Here is a 19,838-nt window from a genome sequence, read left to right as displayed (position 1 = left end):
CTTATCTGGTGTACCAGATGTGTTTCCGCACTCCTACATTCCTACTGTGTGACCTTGGGCTTACCACAGTTCTTTGGACCTCTTTCAGGACCTCACAAGGTGTCTGTTGTGGGGAGAGGAAGGGAAAGGAGTCTGTAAACCACCTTGATTCTCTTACAGGAGAGAAAGGTGGGGTATAAATCCAAACTCTCCTCCTCCTCCTCCTCCTCCTCTTCTTCCTCCTCCTCCTCCTCTTCTTCTTCCTCCTCCTCCTCCTCCTCCTCTTCCTCCTCTTCCTCTTCTTCTTCTTCTCCTTCCTCTTCTTCTTCTTCTTCTTCAATTTATTCCCATTTTCTCCACCTTTTTCATTGTTCCTTCTTCCATTAATTTCTGTCATCCAGCCATAAACATTGTGTATCTTTGTTACTTCCTATTTTCACCCCTTTGCAGCAACTTATCTGCAGCTGCCCAGATACTGGGCACAGTACAAGTATTTTGCATCCTTGTGTTACTCTGACATTTCCTCAATAAATCTTGTCACTGTAAATGAGGGGATATAATTCCTTCTTTGGTTTCCATATAAGTGAGAACCTTCCCATTTTGAGAGCTGGCAAAGGAAACTTTGAATCTTGAAAGTTTATACCCTGGAAATCTTGTGCTCTGCCCCATGGCGAAGGAAAATTCTCTTCATGGCAGAGTTTCCATTACAGATGCCATTTCCCCCTTCTCACACTTAGGCCCCTTCTGCACATGCAAAATAATGCATTTTCAAACCACTTTCACAACTGTTTGCAAGTGGATTTTGCTATTCTGCACAGCCTCAAAGAGCACTGAAAGCAGTTTGAAAGTGCATTATTTTGCATGTGCGGAATGAGCCTTAGGCCCTTTCCGCACGGGCCATAAACAGCGACCTGGGGACGGCAAAAACGCGGTCCCCCGGGAGCTGTTCGCATGGGGGGCGCAACTGCATTGCAGCCGCACTTCTCTCGCGCCTTCCCAGTGATGAGAAGCCGCTGTTTCCCGACCTCGCTTTCCCAGCGAGGTTTTTGGGAAACAGCAGCTGGAAGGCACCATTCCCCCTCCCCTTTCCCAAATGCCTCACCATGTCCTCCGGCCTCCGGCACATCGCACAGGCCAGGGGACACGCCCCCCTGCCCTGCGACTTCCGAGCTGTCGCACAGGGCAGGGAGGGCATGTCCCCTGGCCTGTGCGACGCGCCGGAGGCTGGAGGACACAGTGAAACGTTTGGGGGACGGTGCAGCCTGTGCGGATGCTGCGCCGTCCTCCCTGTCACAACCGGGACCGTTCGTGCGAATGGTCCCGGGGGGGGTTCTAGGCCGGCGTGTCTTGTGCTGTCCCAGCCCCCGCCATTGTCCCGATGTGGAAGCAGCCCACAGTGGAGCAGATCCAATAATCTCTGCTGTTTGTGAGATTGGGCAAAGAGCGACCTTTTCCCTGGCCTTGCATTATTCTTCCCTTCAGGCTTCTTGGCTCCACCCTACCTCTTCCCTCCACTTCAACCTTTGAAGGACGGCTTTTTAAAAAAAACACATTAAGCTTGTGGACCATATTAGATCTATCAAGATAATGTTAGATCTAATACAGGAAACAATTATTTTTGATAGATCTAATAATGTCCATGTGCTTAACGTTAAAAAAAGCAAATCACTCCCAATCATCTGTCAAGGCAGAGGTAGAAGTGGGAGGTAGAGAGAAGCCCAAGAGTAGTTTGGAAGCGATCGAGGAAATCTGCAGTGGGCAGGTTAAACGGTGACTCAACTCGGCTCGCTTTGCAATAGGGCGATCAGGTAAGCAGAGGCCCCTTCCGCACAAGCAAAATAATGCGTTTTCAAACCACTTTCACAACTGTTTGCAAGTGGATTTTGCCATTCCGCACAGCTTCAAAGAGCATTGAAAGCAGTTTGAAAGTGCATTATTCGGCATGTGCGGAATGAGCCACAGAAAGGCCCAGGGGAACCCCACTGTAAAGCAAGCTGAAACATGCATGGAACGTGCATAATGGGCTTAAGGTTCTATAGGACACAGATCTAATGATTTTATAGCAGACCTCTGAAACAATTTCCATTTTGTAATGGATTAAGCTAGTATTCTGTTGGTTCTAATGAGGGCTGGAGGGGGCTAGCAGTTAGAATCTTGAACTGGGACCTGGGGTGATAGGTTCTGATCCCACACTCAACAACTGAAGCCTGCCCAGTGACCTTGGGCTCATCACACTCTCTCAGCCTAACCTACAAAGGCGGTTGTTGTGAGGAATAGGTGGGGGAAGGGGAACAATGTGAAAAGCCGAATATGAAAAACAGACAAATAAATATTTTATGACCTTGGTTACGTGCACTAGGTTACTGAAAGGATTGCCCACAGCAATGTACGTTATATTTCCATACCATGCCCTAAGGATGATTGTTTGCATTATCACGATTTTCTACATTTTTCCCGCCTTTCTCATTAATCATCATATTCATCCATTTTCTGCTCCTCACAGGTTTCCCCCCCCCATTTCAGTTCATTCATGTATTAATCCATTCATCAATCCTTCATCATCAATTCATCATTCGTGCTCTCATTCATTCATCCATTTCCAGTTCCTTACAATTTTTCTCCCTCACAGCTTATGTCTTTTGCATTCTTCTGCTTGGCTTCTTCACCTGAGATGCGGAGAACCCAGTGAAAGGGCGGGGGGAGTCTTTCCATTTGATGTATTTTCTTGCTCCCTAGGTTGTGGGAATGGGGGGTGGCATTGTCTCGTTTGTGGGCTGTTTGTCATGTATTCCATTATGCCTCCTCGGATAAGAATTGCGGGGCCCCAGTATCATTATTATGGGTGCCATTAAACCCTCCAACACCTTTCCTGGTTTTTTTTTAAAAAAGAGGGCAGGGTGAGATGGGACTTCGGATCTGCCACTGGCAATTTGATTGCCTGAGCAGATTTTTTTAAAATGCCGCTTTCGCAAAAGCTGCCGCCATAGCATAAGGATGTTCACTGTGTGATTAAAGGTAAGCTGCGGCGGCCATTTTGTGGCTGGTTCTGCCTCTTGTCACAGTCTTTTGGTGGCAGCCATTTTGTGACTGCAGATGCCACCCTGTGTTAAAATTCCAAAGGTGCCCACAGGCTCAAAAAGATTGGGGACCCCTACATTATATAATATTGTGCTTTTAACACTAGCTTTTTAGAATGGGTGTCCTGGATTAGCGTAATTTAATGTATCTGGATATACACATGTTCTCCCTCAACTCCTGCTGTCCTGCAAAAGTCCACTTCGCTGAAGGAAGCCAGAATGCCATTTACACTCTCTGACTTTAACTGCTGTGGTGAAATGAGGTCACCTCCAGTGGTGGGATTCAAATAACTTAACAACCGGTTCCGGTGGCGGGATTCAAATAATTTAACAACTGGTTGTTTACAAGCACCATTTTAACAACCGGTTCCGCCAAAGTGGTGCGAACCGGCTGAATCCCACCACTGGTCAACTCTGAATGTGTTTCTTTGGGCTTGTAGAACTCAGAACCGGGATGACTGTGTCCCGTGAGACACGGATCTCCCTGCATTGATGAATTTGGAGTTCTGGGTTATAAAGCAAATTGACACACGTTGTTTGGTTCTCAATGGCATGCTTTCTACAAAATCAGAGTGGTGGTTAACCCCAGTCATGTTAAATACTCCCCCAAATTAAATGAACTTGAACTTGGACAATACCCCCCCCCCGCCCGCCATACCATACAAGGGTAGCACTTTAAAATGAATGTTAATTTTCAGGGGTGGAGCGAGGGAGAACTACACCGAGGGCACAGGTGCGCCCTGCACCCCTGCCACACACTTGGCAATCCCCGCCGTGCCCCTGTCATGCCCCCACACAGGCGTGCTCCTGGGGCGTCACGCCCCACCCTGCCCTGTTGGCGCCACTCCACTGTCTCTCTCTATTACAGTTGATTCCCACATGACCAAGATCTATTCTCCTGGAGAAAATAGCTACGTAGGGAGCAATCTGTCCCAAACCTCCTCTCCCCAGTCCCTTCCCAGCCCAGGCTCCACCCTCAAAACCTCCACTTATTTTCCAACTCAAAGCTGGCCGTCCTAGCCAGAAGACACAGACTATATTCCCTGCCTTCAAAGAAGAGATTAGTCGATTGCTAACTGATCGACAGTAGTGGCATTTTCTTTACATCAGCCATTAGAAATCTTAAGATGCAGTCCCAAACAGAGTTAATGTCTTTCCAACCTGTTGAAGTCAGTAGATTTAGGAAGATCTAACTCGGCTTGGAATCACACAGCTAGCATTCCTTACCCCTGCCAAATCAAAGAACTTAGCTGGATACAGGGGTGTAGTGAGGGGGAGCTGTGCCCGAGGCATGTGTGCCCTGCCCCCCGTCCGCCCCTGTAACACCCCAGAACACTCCCATCATCAACAACAACAACAACCTTTATTTGGCATTTAAAAATAGGTTCTAGAGCATTGCCAGACATTTTTGAAATACAAATCAAGAGTACATTCAAAGCGCAGACAGGAAGACTATATAGCAGTATACATTACTTTTAAAAGTTCTGTCACTTGTAAAAGAAATGTTGCTACTTTTTCCAAGAGCAGGACGTCTGTGTTGTTTAACAGAAGCTCCACAACAGAACAGTCAGAGTCACGTTCAGATTTGTGTAGGGCCAGCCTGGGAGAGAAATTCCTGATGCCCACATATCTCGGACAGTCAAGAATAATGTGAGCAAGAGTCTCCACTTGGTTTTTACAGTGTTCACGCCACACCCACACCATGGCCATGCCCCAGTGCATGCCCAGAGCAAAATGTCCCACCCCGCTCCATGGCAGCTACGCCCCTGGTTGCATAAAAAGGATCAGGTTGCCAGGCTCCAAAAGGGCACTAAAAATCACCTGGTATTACACCTGATCTCCAGGTGGCAGGGCTCAATTCTCCCGGAGAAAAGGGCTGCTCTGGAGGTTGAATTCTATGTCATTGTACCCTGATGAGGATTCACCGCACCGCACCGTACCCTGATGAGGATTCAACCCCTGTCCTCTTCAGATTCCTCTCCTAAAATCTCTAGGGATTTCCCAATCCAGAGCTGACAATCCTGTATTAGGAGGATGTTGACTCACTGTGCCGTGCCTCAGCAGGGTATTTTGAATACACCTTATTTCGTCATCATTCTAATGTCTTGAAACTTTATTTTCAGATGGGTGGAGGAGCCCCTGGCCCTCCTGGGCCCCCCGGTCCCGTGGGTCAGCCCGGATCACCTGTAAGTACAAATAATTTTTGTAACATGTTTGGGCGTCCCTTAACCAGGTTTTAAGATATGAGTAAAACTATGGCATGGAGGACAAACAGACGCCGCAAAGGAGATTGATTTACCTGTCCACTGACTTTCTTCCCCAGTGAAAAGCAGGTGGGAGGCTGATTGGAAATGGGCAAATGGGCAAGTAATATCTTTTCTTCCAGAAGAAGAAATCTTCTGATCCATTTCTCCCCAGTTGACCTCTGTTTTTCTTTTGTGAAAAAAACAGAGGCAAAGAAGGTGTTGAGTAGTTCTGCCTTTTCTCTGTCCCCTGTTAGAATTTCACCATCTTCTCCATGTAGTGACCCTATCATATCCTTTTTCTTCCTTTTGCTATGGACATAACATAACCAAAAAAAGCCCTTTTTTATTGTTTTTAACATCTCTCGCAAGTCTGAGCTCATTGTGAGCTTTAGCTTTTTTGACTTTCTCCCTATATGTCTTGCCTATTTGTTTGAATTCCTCTTTAGTAATCTCCCCCCTTTTCCATTTCTTCTACATGTCCCTCTTATATCTTAATCTTTGTTGGCTATTTTTTTGGGGGGGGGGATGCTAATTGAAGTCTCCCATTTTTCCCACCCTGAGTTGCAGCCTCCAGTGACTGCTTTTCATTTAAAAAATATCAAAATGCTATTATCTTTGTCACTCATGAGAGATAGTGTAGTGTATTGCTTAAGAGTGGCAGACTCTAATATGCAGAACTGGGTTTGATTCCCCACTCCTCCATATGAGCAGTGGACTCTTATCTGATGGACTGGGTTTGTTTGCCCTGTTCCTCCGCAAGAAGCCTGCTGGGTGACCTTGGGCCAGTCACAGTTCTTTCAGAACTCTATCAGCCTCACCTACCTCATAAGGTGTCCTACAGGGCTGCTATACATAGGCTGTGACTGGATGCCACTTTCAGCCACCAACAATGATGACGGTTTTCAACAATTTAATAAAGAAAACTGAAGATACAATAGTATTATAGCCAAAGGTCACAACTGTCAATCACAAAGAAGATAAAACACAAGAATGGCTAACATACAAAAATATTTTAATAAAAATGTCCAATGACTATGAACTTAAATTGAGGGAGAATATACTAAGAAACGATATTCCCTGCAATTGGCATACTTACAGTTTTAAAAAAATTACTTAGAAGATAAAAAATGTCAGGGTTTTATGGAAAAAAAATCTACCTTAGATCAAATTTACAATTCATACAACAGAATGGCCATAAGTAAAATATATAAACTAATCCTAGAATATAAAACCAAAACAGTGATAGTTAAAGATAATCAAATGGGCACAAAATCTTTTTTAAAAATTCACCTAAATACATGGGAACGTTTTTGGAAAAATAACATTGAACTAACGCTTTCTACTGAGGTTAAGGAGAAAAGCATAAAGATTTTTTTATAGATAATACCTAACACCACTAACAATACCAAAATTCTATAATTCGTACTCACCTCTATGTTGGAAGTGTAAAGACAACAAAGCTTCATTTTTTCATTGTTGGTGGATTTGTAGGAAAATTGAACACTTTTGGAAGGAAATACACAGAAACATCAAAAATATAATGCATTACAAATTCAAGAAACTACCAGAAACTTATCTTCTAGGCATCTGGGACTATGAAGACACGAAGGCCCTTTCCGCACTGCGGAAAGGGCGCCCCTGCACCAGCAGGAATTCTGCCAGTGGAGGGGGGGGCATTCGCACGGAAGCGTGTGAGCGGCCCCCGCAGAGGCCAGCGCGGGAGAGGCAGCTCTGCATGGAGTCACCTCTTCTCTGTCCCCCCCCCACTCACCGCTCTGCTGGACTCCTAAGACCCGCCCACGCTGCCCTCCGACCTCCGGGGTCGGAGGACAGTGAGGGAGGGTCTCAGCAGTCCAGTAGAGCAACGCAGGACGATGAGGTGAGTGGGGGGGGGGACGGGGAAAACAGCGTGTTCCCAGCTGTGCCGTTCGCACCCCGCCGGTGGGAACACGCTGTTTTCCAAAAACCTCCCTCCAGGAGGGAGGTTTTTGGAGGTGGCCTGACGCCGCTCTGGGGGAGGTGGAGGGGAGCCAGGTCCGCACTGCTGCGTTTCAGCAGCACCGCCTGTGCGAACGGCTCCCTGGGGATGGCGTTTTTGCCGTCCCCAGGCACCGTATTTGGCCCATGCGGAAAGGGCCGAATTTACCAAAAAAAACATTAAAAAAAACCTGGTATATTACTTATTAACAGAGGCAAGAAGAGTAGTTGCCAGATACTGGAAAAGTCAGGATTTACCATCCTCTTAAGAACGGTTTCAAAAAAATCCAAGATTACAGAACAGCAGACAGACTCACAACTTTCCTCAACAAAGGCTGCTTGGACTCTTTTAAAGCTGTCTGGGACCCTTTGATAAGATACTTATACAAAACCAATCCTTCTAATAGGAAAACATTAGTCACAACATAAAAATAGAAATGTTAATTTAGCTATATAAGTAACAAATATGAAAACGTGTCTAAAATTGTTCTATTTCTATATGTGACATTAATACTGATGATTTTGTACTTATTTTAATGTCTTCAATAAAATAAAACTAAACAAAGATAAAATATGAATCATGGATAACATCATTAAAATAACTAGATCTAAAAGTTCTTATCACATTCTAGAGTTCCGCAGGGCCTGTAAGACTGTGTTGTTCCACCGAGCCTTTGGAGTGTCCAGCCGCTAATATGGTGCCCCCTTGCTGCTCCTTGCCTTGGTGCTGTTACATCAGGGTCCCCTCATATTGAGGGGCCCGCTGTCCCCCTTTTGGGGGGTAGGTTTTAAATTGGGGTTTTTGGACGCCTCTTGTTTATTTATGTATTAACTGTTATTCGCTGTTTTACATGAGTTTTTAGATTGTTTTATTGATGATTATGGGATGGAGCCTATGTATTTATATTTTGTGTATGACCTGCTCCTGTTTGATGATGAATTGTGTTGTTCACCGCCTGGAGCCCTTTGGGGATCGGGCGGTATAAAAATCGAATGAATGAATGAATGAATGAATGAATGAATGAATGAATGAATGAATGAATGAATGAATAAATAAATGGAGTTCCTTAAAAATGAAGTTTCCCTTCCTTCTAGGGATCCCATGGATACCAAGGCCCTCCTGGAGAATCCGGACAACCAGGCAGTCCAGTAAGTCCCACTGTCCATTCTTATCTAATGTGGTCCATAATTTTTTCTTTCCGCAAGTGTTTGCCTTGTAAGAAACAAGTGAAATCCTTCTAGAATTAATGAGCAGCATGAATTTACTGTGCTGGATTTGGAAATCGGCGGAGATTTAGGGGTTCAGACTCAAAGACAACTGTTCATTTGTGGGAAGAGAAAAAACATCTGTTTGGGGAGAGAAAGAACAGAAGTTATGAGAAATTCACCCTGCTCAGGAAAACCCTAAATGTATTTGAAGTATTCTATGTAATGTATGGAAATATGGAATTAGCACGCCAGGTAGTCAGCAAGGAACTTTAAAACAGATGTCTGAGTCCTTTCCCAGCAACAGAATCATAGCAGATATCCAGACCAGGACAGCACTAACAAATGTCAGTAGTCTTCCCAACTAGGTCAGGCTGCAATTTTTGTGTAAGTGAATTGATCTCTAACAAAGACTTCATCCAGGTGTTCTGACATTGTGACTCTCTTAAATACAATAGATATGGAAGAATATTTTTCTTTGATTTTTTCCCCCCAGGGCCCTCCCGGTCCCCCAGGATTACTGGGTCCACCTGGCCCCGCTGGAAAAGATGTAAGTTTCCATTTGGCAGCATTCAAATACTATTGAATAAAGTCATATTGATGCTAAGAAAGGTGATGTATGTGTTATCCTTATCTACAGTTCTTCTCGTGTTGATTCCAAAAAAACTTGGATGAGTTCTAGTTCAGTTATTTTATCGTTATTAATCTCTCACTTCCAAATAGGCCTGAAGTTATTCCTGGACTGATTTCAGTTGGTTGGCTTTGGCCTACTTTACACATTATTTTTTTTCAAACACAGAAATTTAACCAGTGTCAGAAAAAGTGTGCCTTCTGTAGCTGCATATACATTTTCTAGTGGGATCCAATAGCTATATTCCCTCTCTGTTATCAGATCACTTTATTTCAGAATGGTATTGTGGGGGGGGGGGGGGGTGGGGGGGGGGGGGGGTGGGGGGGGGGGGGGGTGGGGGGGGGGGGGGGTGGGGGGGGGGGGGGGTGGGGGGGGGGGGGGGTGGGGGGGGGGGGGGGTGGGGGGGGGGGGGGGTGGGGGGGGGGGGGGGTGGGGGGGGGGGGGGGTGGGGGGGGGGGGGGGTGGGGGGGGGGGGGGGTGGGGGGGGGGGGGGGTGGGGGGGGGGGGGGGTGGGGGGGGGGGGGGGTGGGGGGGGGGGGGGGTGGGGGGGGGGGGGGGTGGGGGGGGGGGGGGGTGGGGGGGGGGGGGGGTGGGGGGGGGGGGGGGTGGGGGGGGGGGGGGGTGGGGGGGGGGGGGGGTGGGGGGGGGGGGGGGTGGGGGGGGGGGGGGGTGGGGGGGGGGGGGGGTGGGGGGGGGGGGGGGTGGGGGGGGGGGGGGGTGGGGGGGGGGGGGGGTGGGGGGGGGGGGGGGTGGGGGGGGGGGGGGGTGGGGGGGGGGGGGGGTGGGGGGGGGGGGGGGTGGGGGGGGGGGGGGGTGGGGGGGGGGGGGGGTGGGGGGGGGGGGGGGTGGGGGGGGGGGGGGGTGGGGGGGGGGGGGGGTGGGGGGGGGGGGGGGTGGGGGGGGGGGGGGGTGGGGGGGGGGGGGGGTGGGGGGGGGGGGGGGTGGGGGGGGGGGGGGGTGGGGGGGGGGGGGGGTGGGGGGGGGGGGGGGTGGGGGGGGGGGGGGGTGGGGGGGGGGGGGGGTGGGGGGGGGGGGGGGTGGGGGGGGGGGGGGGTGGGGGGGGGGGGGGGTGGGGGGGGGGGGGGGTGGGGGGGGGGGGGGGTGGGGGGGGGGGGGGGTGGGGGGGGGGGGGGGTGGGGGGGGGGGGGGGTGGGGGGGGGGGGGGGTGGGGGGGGGGGGGGGTGGGGGGGGGGGGGGGTGGGGGGGGGGGGGGGTGGGGGGGGGGGGGGGTGGGGGGGGGGGGGGGTGGGGGGGGGGGGGGGTGGGGGGGGGGGGGGGTGGGGGGGGGGGGGGGTGGGGGGGGGGGGGGGTGGGGGGGGGGGGGGGTGGGGGGGGGGGGGGGTGGGGGGGGGGGGGGGTGGGGGGGGGGGGGGGTGGGGGGGGGGGGGGGTGGGGGGGGGGGGGGGTGGGGGGGGGGGGGGGTGGGGGGGGGGGGGGGTGGGGGGGGGGGGGGGTGGGGGGGGGGGGGGGTGGGGGGGGGGGGGGGTGGGGGGGGGGGGGGGTGGGGGGGGGGGGGGGTGGGGGGGGGGGGGGGTGGGGGGGGGGGGGGGTGGGGGGGGGGGGGGGTGGGGGGGGGGGGGGGTGGGGGGGGGGGGGGGTGGGGGGGGGGGGGGGTGGGGGGGGGGGGGGGTGGGGGGGGGGGGGGGTGGGGGGGGGGGGGGGTGGGGGGGGGGGGGGGTGGGGGGGGGGGGGGGTGGGGGGGGGGGGGGGTGGGGGGGGGGGGGGGTGGGGGGGGGGGGGGGTGGGGGGGGGGGGGGGTGGGGGGGGGGGGGGGTGGGGGGGGGGGGGGGTGGGGGGGGGGGGGGGTGGGGGGGGGGGGGGGTGGGGGGGGGGGGGGGTGGGGGGGGGGGGGGGTGGGGGGGGGGGGGGGTGGGGGGGGGGGGGGGTGGGGGGGGGGGGGGGTGGGGGGGGGGGGGGGTGGGGGGGGGGGGGGGTGGGGGGGGGGGGGGGTGGGGGGGGGGGGGGGTGGGGGGGGGGGGGGGTGGGGGGGGGGGGGGGTGGGGGGGGGGGGGGGTGGGGGGGGGGGGGGGTGGGGGGGGGGGGGGGTGGGGGGGGGGGGGGGTGGGGGGGGGGGGGGGTGGGGGGGGGGGGGGGTGGGGGGGGGGGGGGGTGGGGGGGGGGGGGGGTGGGGGGGGGGGGGGGTGGGGGGGGGGGGGGGTGGGGGGGGGGGGGGGTGGGGGGGGGGGGGGGTGGGGGGGGGGGGGGGTGGGGGGGGGGGGGGGTGGGGGGGGGGGGGGGTGGGGGGGGGGGGGGGTGGGGGGGGGGGGGGGTGGGGGGGGGGGGGGGTGGGGGGGGGGGGGGGTGGGGGGGGGGGGGGGTGGGGGGGGGGGGGGGTGGGGGGGGGGGGGGGTGGGGGGGGGGGGGGGTGGGGGGGGGGGGGGGTGGGGGGGGGGGGGGGTGGGGGGGGGGGGGGGTGGGGGGGGGGGGGGGTGGGGGGGGGGGGGGGTGGGGGGGGGGGGGGGTGGGGGGGGGGGGGGGTGGGGGGGGGGGGGGGTGGGGGGGGGGGGGGGTGGGGGGGGGGGGGGGTGGGGGGGGGGGGGGGTGGGGGGGGGGGGGGGTGGGGGGGGGGGGGGGTGGGGGGGGGGGGGGGTGGGGGGGGGGGGGGGTGGGGGGGGGGGGGGGTGGGGGGGGGGGGGGGTGGGGGGGGGGGGGGGTGGGGGGGGGGGGGGGTGGGGGGGGGGGGGGGTGGGGGGGGGGGGGGGTGGGGGGGGGGGGGGGTGGGGGGGGGGGGGGGTGGGGGGGGGGGGGGGTGGGGGGGGGGGGGGGTGGGGGGGGGGGGGGGTGGGGGGGGGGGGGGGTGGGGGGGGGGGGGGGTGGGGGGGGGGGGGGGTGGGGGGGGGGGGGGGTGGGGGGGGGGGGGGGTGGGGGGGGGGGGGGGTGGGGGGGGGGGGGGGTGGGGGGGGGGGGGGGTGGGGGGGGGGGGGGGTGGGGGGGGGGGGGGGTGGGGGGGGGGGGGGGTGGGGGGGGGGGGGGGTGGGGGGGGGGGGGGGTGGGGGGGGGGGGGGGTGGGGGGGGGGGGGGGTGGGGGGGGGGGGGGGTGGGGGGGGGGGGGGGTGGGGGGGGGGGGGGGTGGGGGGGGGGGGGGGTGGGGGGGGGGGGGGGTGGGGGGGGGGGGGGGTGGGGGGGGGGGGGGGTGGGGGGGGGGGGGGGTGGGGGGGGGGGGGGGTGGGGGGGGGGGGGGGTGGGGGGGGGGGGGGGTGGGGGGGGGGGGGGGTGGGGGGGGGGGGGGGTGGGGGGGGGGGGGGGTGGGGGGGGGGGGGGGTGGGGGGGGGGGGGGGTGGGGGGGGGGGGGGGTGGGGGGGGGGGGGGGTGGGGGGGGGGGGGGGTGGGGGGGGGGGGGGGTGGGGGGGGGGGGGGGTGGGGGGGGGGGGGGGTGGGGGGGGGGGGGGGTGGGGGGGGGGGGGGGTGGGGGGGGGGGGGGGTGGGGGGGGGGGGGGGTGGGGGGGGGGGGGGGTGGGGGGGGGGGGGGGTGGGGGGGGGGGGGGGTGGGGGGGGGGGGGGGTGGGGGGGGGGGGGGGTGGGGGGGGGGGGGGGTGGGGGGGGGGGGGGGTGGGGGGGGGGGGGGGTGGGGGGGGGGGGGGGTGGGGGGGGGGGGGGGTGGGGGGGGGGGGGGGTGGGGGGGGGGGGGGGTGGGGGGGGGGGGGGGTGGGGGGGGGGGGGGGTGGGGGGGGGGGGGGGTGGGGGGGGGGGGGGGTGGGGGGGGGGGGGGGTGGGGGGGGGGGGGGGTGGGGGGGGGGGGGGGTGGGGGGGGGGGGGGGTGGGGGGGGGGGGGGGTGGGGGGGGGGGGGGGTGGGGGGGGGGGGGGGTGGGGGGGGGGGGGGGTGGGGGGGGGGGGGGGTGGGGGGGGGGGGGGGTGGGGGGGGGGGGGGGTGGGGGGGGGGGGGGGTGGGGGGGGGGGGGGGTGGGGGGGGGGGGGGGTGGGGGGGGGGGGGGGTGGGGGGGGGGGGGGGTGGGGGGGGGGGGGGGTGGGGGGGGGGGGGGGTGGGGGGGGGGGGGGGTGGGGGGGGGGGGGGGTGGGGGGGGGGGGGGGTGGGGGGGGGGGGGGGTGGGGGGGGGGGGGGGTGGGGGGGGGGGGGGGTGGGGGGGGGGGGGGGTGGGGGGGGGGGGGGGTGGGGGGGGGGGGGGGTGGGGGGGGGGGGGGGTGGGGGGGGGGGGGGGTGGGGGGGGGGGGGGGTGGGGGGGGGGGGGGGTGGGGGGGGGGGGGGGTGGGGGGGGGGGGGGGTGGGGGGGGGGGGGGGTGGGGGGGGGGGGGGGTGGGGGGGGGGGGGGGTGGGGGGGGGGGGGGGTGGGGGGGGGGGGGGGTGGGGGGGGGGGGGGGTGGGGGGGGGGGGGGGTGGGGGGGGGGGGGGGTGGGGGGGGGGGGGGGTGGGGGGGGGGGGGGGTGGGGGGGGGGGGGGGTGGGGGGGGGGGGGGGTGGGGGGGGGGGGGGGTGGGGGGGGGGGGGGGTGGGGGGGGGGGGGGGTGGGGGGGGGGGGGGGTGGGGGGGGGGGGGGGTGGGGGGGGGGGGGGGTGGGGGGGGGGGGGGGTGGGGGGGGGGGGGGGTGGGGGGGGGGGGGGGTGGGGGGGGGGGGGGGTGGGGGGGGGGGGGGGTGGGGGGGGGGGGGGGTGGGGGGGGGGGGGGGTGGGGGGGGGGGGGGGTGGGGGGGGGGGGGGGTGGGGGGGGGGGGGGGTGGGGGGGGGGGGGGGTGGGGGGGGGGGGGGGTGGGGGGGGGGGGGGGTGGGGGGGGGGGGGGGTGGGGGGGGGGGGGGGTGGGGGGGGGGGGGGGTGGGGGGGGGGGGGGGTGGGGGGGGGGGGGGGTGGGGGGGGGGGGGGGTGGGGGGGGGGGGGGGTGGGGGGGGGGGGGGGTGGGGGGGGGGGGGGGTGGGGGGGGGGGGGGGTGGGGGGGGGGGGGGGTGGGGGGGGGGGGGGGTGGGGGGGGGGGGGGGTGGGGGGGGGGGGGGGTGGGGGGGGGGGGGGGTGGGGGGGGGGGGGGGTGGGGGGGGGGGGGGGTGGGGGGGGGGGGGGGTGGGGGGGGGGGGGGGTGGGGGGGGGGGGGGGTGGGGGGGGGGGGGGGTGGGGGGGGGGGGGGGTGGGGGGGGGGGGGGGTGGGGGGGGGGGGGGGTGGGGGGGGGGGGGGGTGGGGGGGGGGGGGGGTGGGGGGGGGGGGGGGTGGGGGGGGGGGGGGGTGGGGGGGGGGGGGGGTGGGGGGGGGGGGGGGTGGGGGGGGGGGGGGGTGGGGGGGGGGGGGGGTGGGGGGGGGGGGGGGTGGGGGGGGGGGGGGGTGGGGGGGGGGGGGGGTGGGGGGGGGGGGGGGTGGGGGGGGGGGGGGGTGGGGGGGGGGGGGGGTGGGGGGGGGGGGGGGTGGGGGGGGGGGGGGGTGGGGGGGGGGGGGGGTGGGGGGGGGGGGGGGTGGGGGGGGGGGGGGGTGGGGGGGGGGGGGGGTGGGGGGGGGGGGGGGTGGGGGGGGGGGGGGGTGGGGGGGGGGGGGGGTGGGGGGGGGGGGGGGTGGGGGGGGGGGGGGGTGGGGGGGGGGGGGGGTGGGGGGGGGGGGGGGTGGGGGGGGGGGGGGGTGGGGGGGGGGGGGGGTGGGGGGGGGGGGGGGTGGGGGGGGGGGGGGGTGGGGGGGGGGGGGGGTGGGGGGGGGGGGGGGTGGGGGGGGGGGGGGGTGGGGGGGGGGGGGGGTGGGGGGGGGGGGGGGTGGGGGGGGGGGGGGGTGGGGGGGGGGGGGGGTGGGGGGGGGGGGGGGTGGGGGGGGGGGGGGGTGGGGGGGGGGGGGGGTGGGGGGGGGGGGGGGTGGGGGGGGGGGGGGGTGGGGGGGGGGGGGGGTGGGGGGGGGGGGGGGTGGGGGGGGGGGGGGGTGGGGGGGGGGGGGGGTGGGGGGGGGGGGGGGTGGGGGGGGGGGGGGGTGGGGGGGGGGGGGGGTGGGGGGGGGGGGGGGTGGGGGGGGGGGGGGGTGGGGGGGGGGGGGGGTGGGGGGGGGGGGGGGTGGGGGGGGGGGGGGGTGGGGGGGGGGGGGGGTGGGGGGGGGGGGGGGTGGGGGGGGGGGGGGGTGGGGGGGGGGGGGGGTGGGGGGGGGGGGGGGTGGGGGGGGGGGGGGGTGGGGGGGGGGGGGGGTGGGGGGGGGGGGGGGTGGGGGGGGGGGGGGGTGGGGGGGGGGGGGGGTGGGGGGGGGGGGGGGTGGGGGGGGGGGGGGGTGGGGGGGGGGGGGGGTGGGGGGGGGGGGGGGTGGGGGGGGGGGGGGGTGGGGGGGGGGGGGGGTGGGGGGGGGGGGGGGTGGGGGGGGGGGGGGGTGGGGGGGGGGGGGGGTGGGGGGGGGGGGGGGTGGGGGGGGGGGGGGGTGGGGGGGGGGGGGGGTGGGGGGGGGGGGGGGTGGGGGGGGGGGGGGGTGGGGGGGGGGGGGGGTGGGGGGGGGGGGGGGTGGGGGGGGGGGGGGGTGGGGGGGGGGGGGGGTGGGGGGGGGGGGGGGTGGGGGGGGGGGGGGGTGGGGGGGGGGGGGGGTGGGGGGGGGGGGGGGTGGGGGGGGGGGGGGGTGGGGGGGGGGGGGGGTGGGGGGGGGGGGGGGTGGGGGGGGGGGGGGGTGGGGGGGGGGGGGGGTGGGGGGGGGGGGGGGTGGGGGGGGGGGGGGGTGGGGGGGGGGGGGGGTGGGGGGGGGGGGGGGTGGGGGGGGGGGGGGGTGGGGGGGGGGGGGGGTGGGGGGGGGGGGGGGTGGGGGGGGGGGGGGGTGGGGGGGGGGGGGGGTGGGGGGGGGGGGGGGTGGGGGGGGGGGGGGGTGGGGGGGGGGGGGGGTGGGGGGGGGGGGGGGTGGGGGGGGGGGGGGGTGGGGGGGGGGGGGGGTGGGGGGGGGGGGGGGTGGGGGGGGGGGGGGGTGGGGGGGGGGGGGGGTGGGGGGGGGGGGGGGTGGGGGGGGGGGGGGGTGGGGGGGGGGGGGGGTGGGGGGGGGGGGGGGTGGGGGGGGGGGGGGGTGGGGGGGGGGGGGGGTGGGGGGGGGGGGGGGTGGGGGGGGGGGGGGGTGGGGGGGGGGGGGGGTGGGGGGGGGGGGGGGTGGGGGGGGGGGGGGGTGGGGGGGGGGGGGGGTGGGGGGGGGGGGGGGTGGGGGGGGGGGGGGGTGGGGGGGGGGGGGGGTGGGGGGGGGGGGGGGTGGGGGGGGGGGGGGGTGGGGGGGGGGGGGGGTGGGGGGGGGGGGGGGTGGGGGGGGGGGGGGGTGGGGGGGGGGGGGGGTGGGGGGGGGGGGGGGTGGGGGGGGGGGGGGGTGGGGGGGGGGGGGGGTGGGGGGGGGGGGGGGTGGGGGGGGGGGGGGGTGGGGGGGGGGGGGGGTGGGGGGGGGGGGGGGTGGGGGGGGGGGGGGGTGGGGGGGGGGGGGGGTGGGGGGGGGGGGGGGTGGGGGGGGGGGGGGGTGGGGGGGGGGGGGGGTGGGGGGGGGGGGGGGTGGGGGGGGGGGGGGGTGGGGGGGGGGGGGGGTGGGGGGGGGGGGGGGTGGGGGGGGGGGGGGGTGGGGGGGGGGGGGGGTGGGGGGGGGGGGGGGTGGGGGGGGGGGGGGGTGGGGGGGGGGGGGGGTGGGGGGGGGGGGGGGTGGGGGGGGGGGGGGGTGGGGGGGGGGGGGGGTGGGGGGGGGGGGGGGTGGGGGGGGGGGGGGGTGGGGGGGGGGGGGGGTGGGGGGGGGGGGGGGTGGGGGGGGGGGGGGGTGGGGGGGGGGGGGGGTGGGGGGGGGGGGGGGTGGGGGGGGGGGGGGGTGGGGGGGGGGGGGGGTGGGGGGGGGGGGGGGTGGGGGGGGGGGGGGGTGGGGGGGGGGGGGGGTGGGGGGGGGGGGGGGTGGGGGGGGGGGGGGGTGGGGGGGGGGGGGGGTGGGGGGGGGGGGGGGTGGGGGGGGGGGGGGGTGGGGGGGGGGGGGGGTGGGGGGGGGGGGGGGTGGGGGGGGGGGGGGGTGGGGGGGGGGGGGGGTGGGGGGGGGGGGGGGTGGGGGGGGGGGGGGGTGGGGGGGGGGGGGGGTGGGGGGGGGGGGGGGTGGGGGGGGGGGGGGGTGGGGGGGGGGGGGGGTGGGGGGGGGGGGGGGTGGGGGGGGGGGGGGGTGGGGGGGGGGGGGGGTGGGGGGGGGGGGGGGTGGGGGGGGGGGGGGGTGGGGGGGGGGGGGGGTGGGGGGGGGGGGGGGTGGGGGGGGGGGGGGGTGGGGGGGGGGGGGGGTGGGGGGGGGGGGGGGTGGGGGGGGGGGGGGGTGGGGGGGGGGGGGGGTGGGGGGGGGGGGGGGTGGGGGGGGGGGGGGGTGGGGGGGGGGGGGGGTGGGGGGGGGGGGGGGTGGGGGGGGGGGGGGGTGGGGGGGGGGGGGGGTGGGGGGGGGGGGGGGTGGGGGGGGGGGGGGGTGGGGGGGGGGGGGGGTGGGGGGGGGGGGGGGTGGGGGGGGGGGGGGGTGGGGGGGGGGGGGGGTGGGGGGGGGGGGGGGTGGGGGGGGGGGGGGGTGGGGGGGGGGGGGGGTGGGGGGGGGGGGGGGTGGGGGGGGGGGGGGGTGGGGGGGGGGGGGGGTGGGGGGGGGGGGGGGTGGGGGGGGGGGGGGGTGGGGGGGGGGGGGGGTGGGGGGGGGGGGGGGTGGGGGGGGGGGGGGGTGGGGGGGGGGGGGGGTGGGGGGGGGGGGGGGTGGGGGGGGGGGGGGGTGGGGGGGGGGGGGGGTGGGGGGGGGGGGGGGTGGGGGGGGGGGGGGGTGGGGGGGGGGGGGGGTGGGGGGGGGGGGGGGTGGGGGGGGGGGGGGGTGGGGGGGGGGGGGGGTGGGGGGGGGGGGGGGTGGGGGGGGGGGGGGGTGGGGGGGGGGGGGGGTGGGGGGGGGGGGGGGTGGGGGGGGGGGGGGGTGGGGGGGGGGGGGGGTGGGGGGGGGGGGGGGTGGGGGGGGGGGGGGGTGGGGGGGGGGGGGGGTGGGGGGGGGGGGGGGTGGGGGGGGGGGGGGGTGGGGGGGGGGGGGGGTGGGGGGGGGGGGGGGTGGGGGGGGGGGGGGGTGGGGGGGGGGGGGGGTGGGGGGGGGGGGGGGTGGGGGGGGGGGGGGGTGGGGGGGGGGGGGGGTGGGGGGGGGGGGGGGTGGGGGGGGGGGGGGGTGGGGGGGGGGGGGGGTGGGGGGGGGGGGGGGTGGGGGGGGGGGGGGGTGGGGGGGGGGGGGGGTGGGGGGGGGGGGGGGTGGGGGGGGGGGGGGGTGGGGGGGGGGGGGGGTGGGGGGGGGGGGGGGTGGGGGGGGGGGGGGGTGGGGGGGGGGGGGGGTGGGGGGGGGGGGGGGTGGGGGGGGGGGGGGGTGGGGGGGGGGGGGGGTGGGGGGGGGGGGGGGTGGGGGGGGGGGGGGGTGGGGGGGGGGGGGGGTGGGGGGGGGGGGGGGTGGGGGGGGGGGGGGGTGGGGGGGGGGGGGGGTGGGGGGGGGGGGGGGTGGGGGGGGGGGGGGGTGGGGGGGGGGGGGGGTGGGGGGGGGGGGGGGTGGGGGGGGGGGGGGGTGGGGGGGGGGGGGGGTGGGGGGGGGGGGGGGTGGGGGGGGGGGGGGGTGGGGGGGGGGGGGGGTGGGGGGGGGGGGGGGTGGGGGGGGGGGGGGGTGGGGGGGGGGGGGGGTGGGGGGGGGGGGGGGTGGGGGGGGGGGGGGGTGGGGGGGGGGGGGGGTGGGGGGGGGGGGGGGTGGGGGGGGGGGGGGGTGGGGGGGGGGGGGGGTGGGGGGGGGGGGGGGTGGGGGGGGGGGGGGGTGGGGGGGGGGGGGGGTGGGGGGGGGGGGGGGTGGGGGGGGGGGGGGGTGGGGGGGGGGGGGGGTGGGGGGGGGGGGGGGTGGGGGGGGGGGGGGGTGGGGGGGGGGGGGGGTGGGGGGGGGGGGGGGTGGGGGGGGGGGGGGGTGGGGGGGGGGGGGGGTGGGGGGGGGGGGGGGTGGGGGGGGGGGGGGGTGGGGGGGGGGGGGGGTGGGGGGGGGGGGGGGTGGGGGGGGGGGGGGGTGGGGGGGGGGGGGGGTGGGGGGGGGGGGGGGTGGGGGGGGGGGGGGGTGGGGGGGGGGGGGGGTGGGGGGGGGGGGGGGTGGGGGGGGGGGGGGGTGGGGGGGGGGGGGGGTGGGGGGGGGGGGGGGTGGGGGGGGGGGGGGGTGGGGGGGGGGGGGGGTGGGGGGGGGGGGGGGTGGGGGGGGGGGGGGGTGGGGGGGGGGGGGGGTGGGGGGGGGGGGGGGTGGGGGGGGGGGGGGGTGGGGGGGGGGGGGGGTGGGGGGGGGGGGGGGTGGGGGGGGGGGGGGGTGGGGGGGGGGGGGGGTGGGGGGGGGGGGGGGTGGGGGGGGGGGGGGGTGGGGGGGGGGGGGGGTGGGGGGGGGGGGAATAAATTTGCCAGATTAAAGGCCCACTCTGGTAGTTATGAGGGGTAGGTTTTTGTATGGAAAAATTACTCAGAATAAATTTGCCAGATTAAATGCCTACTCTGGTAGTTATGAGGGGTAGGTTTTTGTAGGGAAAAATTACTTAGAATAAATTTACCAGATTAAATGCCTAGTCTGGTAGTTATAAGGGGTAGGTTTTTGTAAGGAAAAATTACTCAGAATAAATTTGTCAGATTAAATGCCCACTCTGGTAGTTATGAGGGGTAGGTTTTGTAGGGACAAAATACTCAGAATAAATTTTCCAGATTAAAGGCCCACTCTGGTAGTTATGAGGGGTATTTTTTTGTAGGGACAAAATACACAGAATAAATTTGCTACTGTTCTTTAGGCAAGATTGATACTACTGGCCACATTCTCCTGGAGTGTCCATTGTATACTA

The 19,838-nt window shown here is 69.2% G+C and overlaps 1 protein-coding gene across 1 annotated transcript in view; it reads left to right on the top strand.

The window, feature by feature from the left end:
• Positions 1-19,838, top strand: part of COL3A1 (collagen type III alpha 1 chain) — a 109,460-nt gene that overhangs the window by 21,459 nt on the left and 68,163 nt on the right. The window contains exons 8-10 of the mRNA XM_048483708.1: positions 5,180-5,242; positions 8,375-8,428; positions 8,982-9,035. Coding sequence (XP_048339665.1) covers positions 5,180-5,242; positions 8,375-8,428; positions 8,982-9,035 — 171 coding nt within the window. The remainder of the gene's footprint in view (positions 1-5,179; positions 5,243-8,374; positions 8,429-8,981; positions 9,036-19,838) is intronic.

The sequence above is a fragment of the Sphaerodactylus townsendi genome, linkage group LG02, assembly GCF_021028975.2.
Source record: "Sphaerodactylus townsendi isolate TG3544 linkage group LG02, MPM_Stown_v2.3, whole genome shotgun sequence".
In the NCBI taxonomy this organism is placed as follows: Eukaryota; Metazoa; Chordata; class Lepidosauria; order Squamata; family Sphaerodactylidae; genus Sphaerodactylus; species Sphaerodactylus townsendi.
Note: the sequence above shows the minus strand (reverse complement) of the source record. Positions and strands in the feature narration are given on the sequence as shown.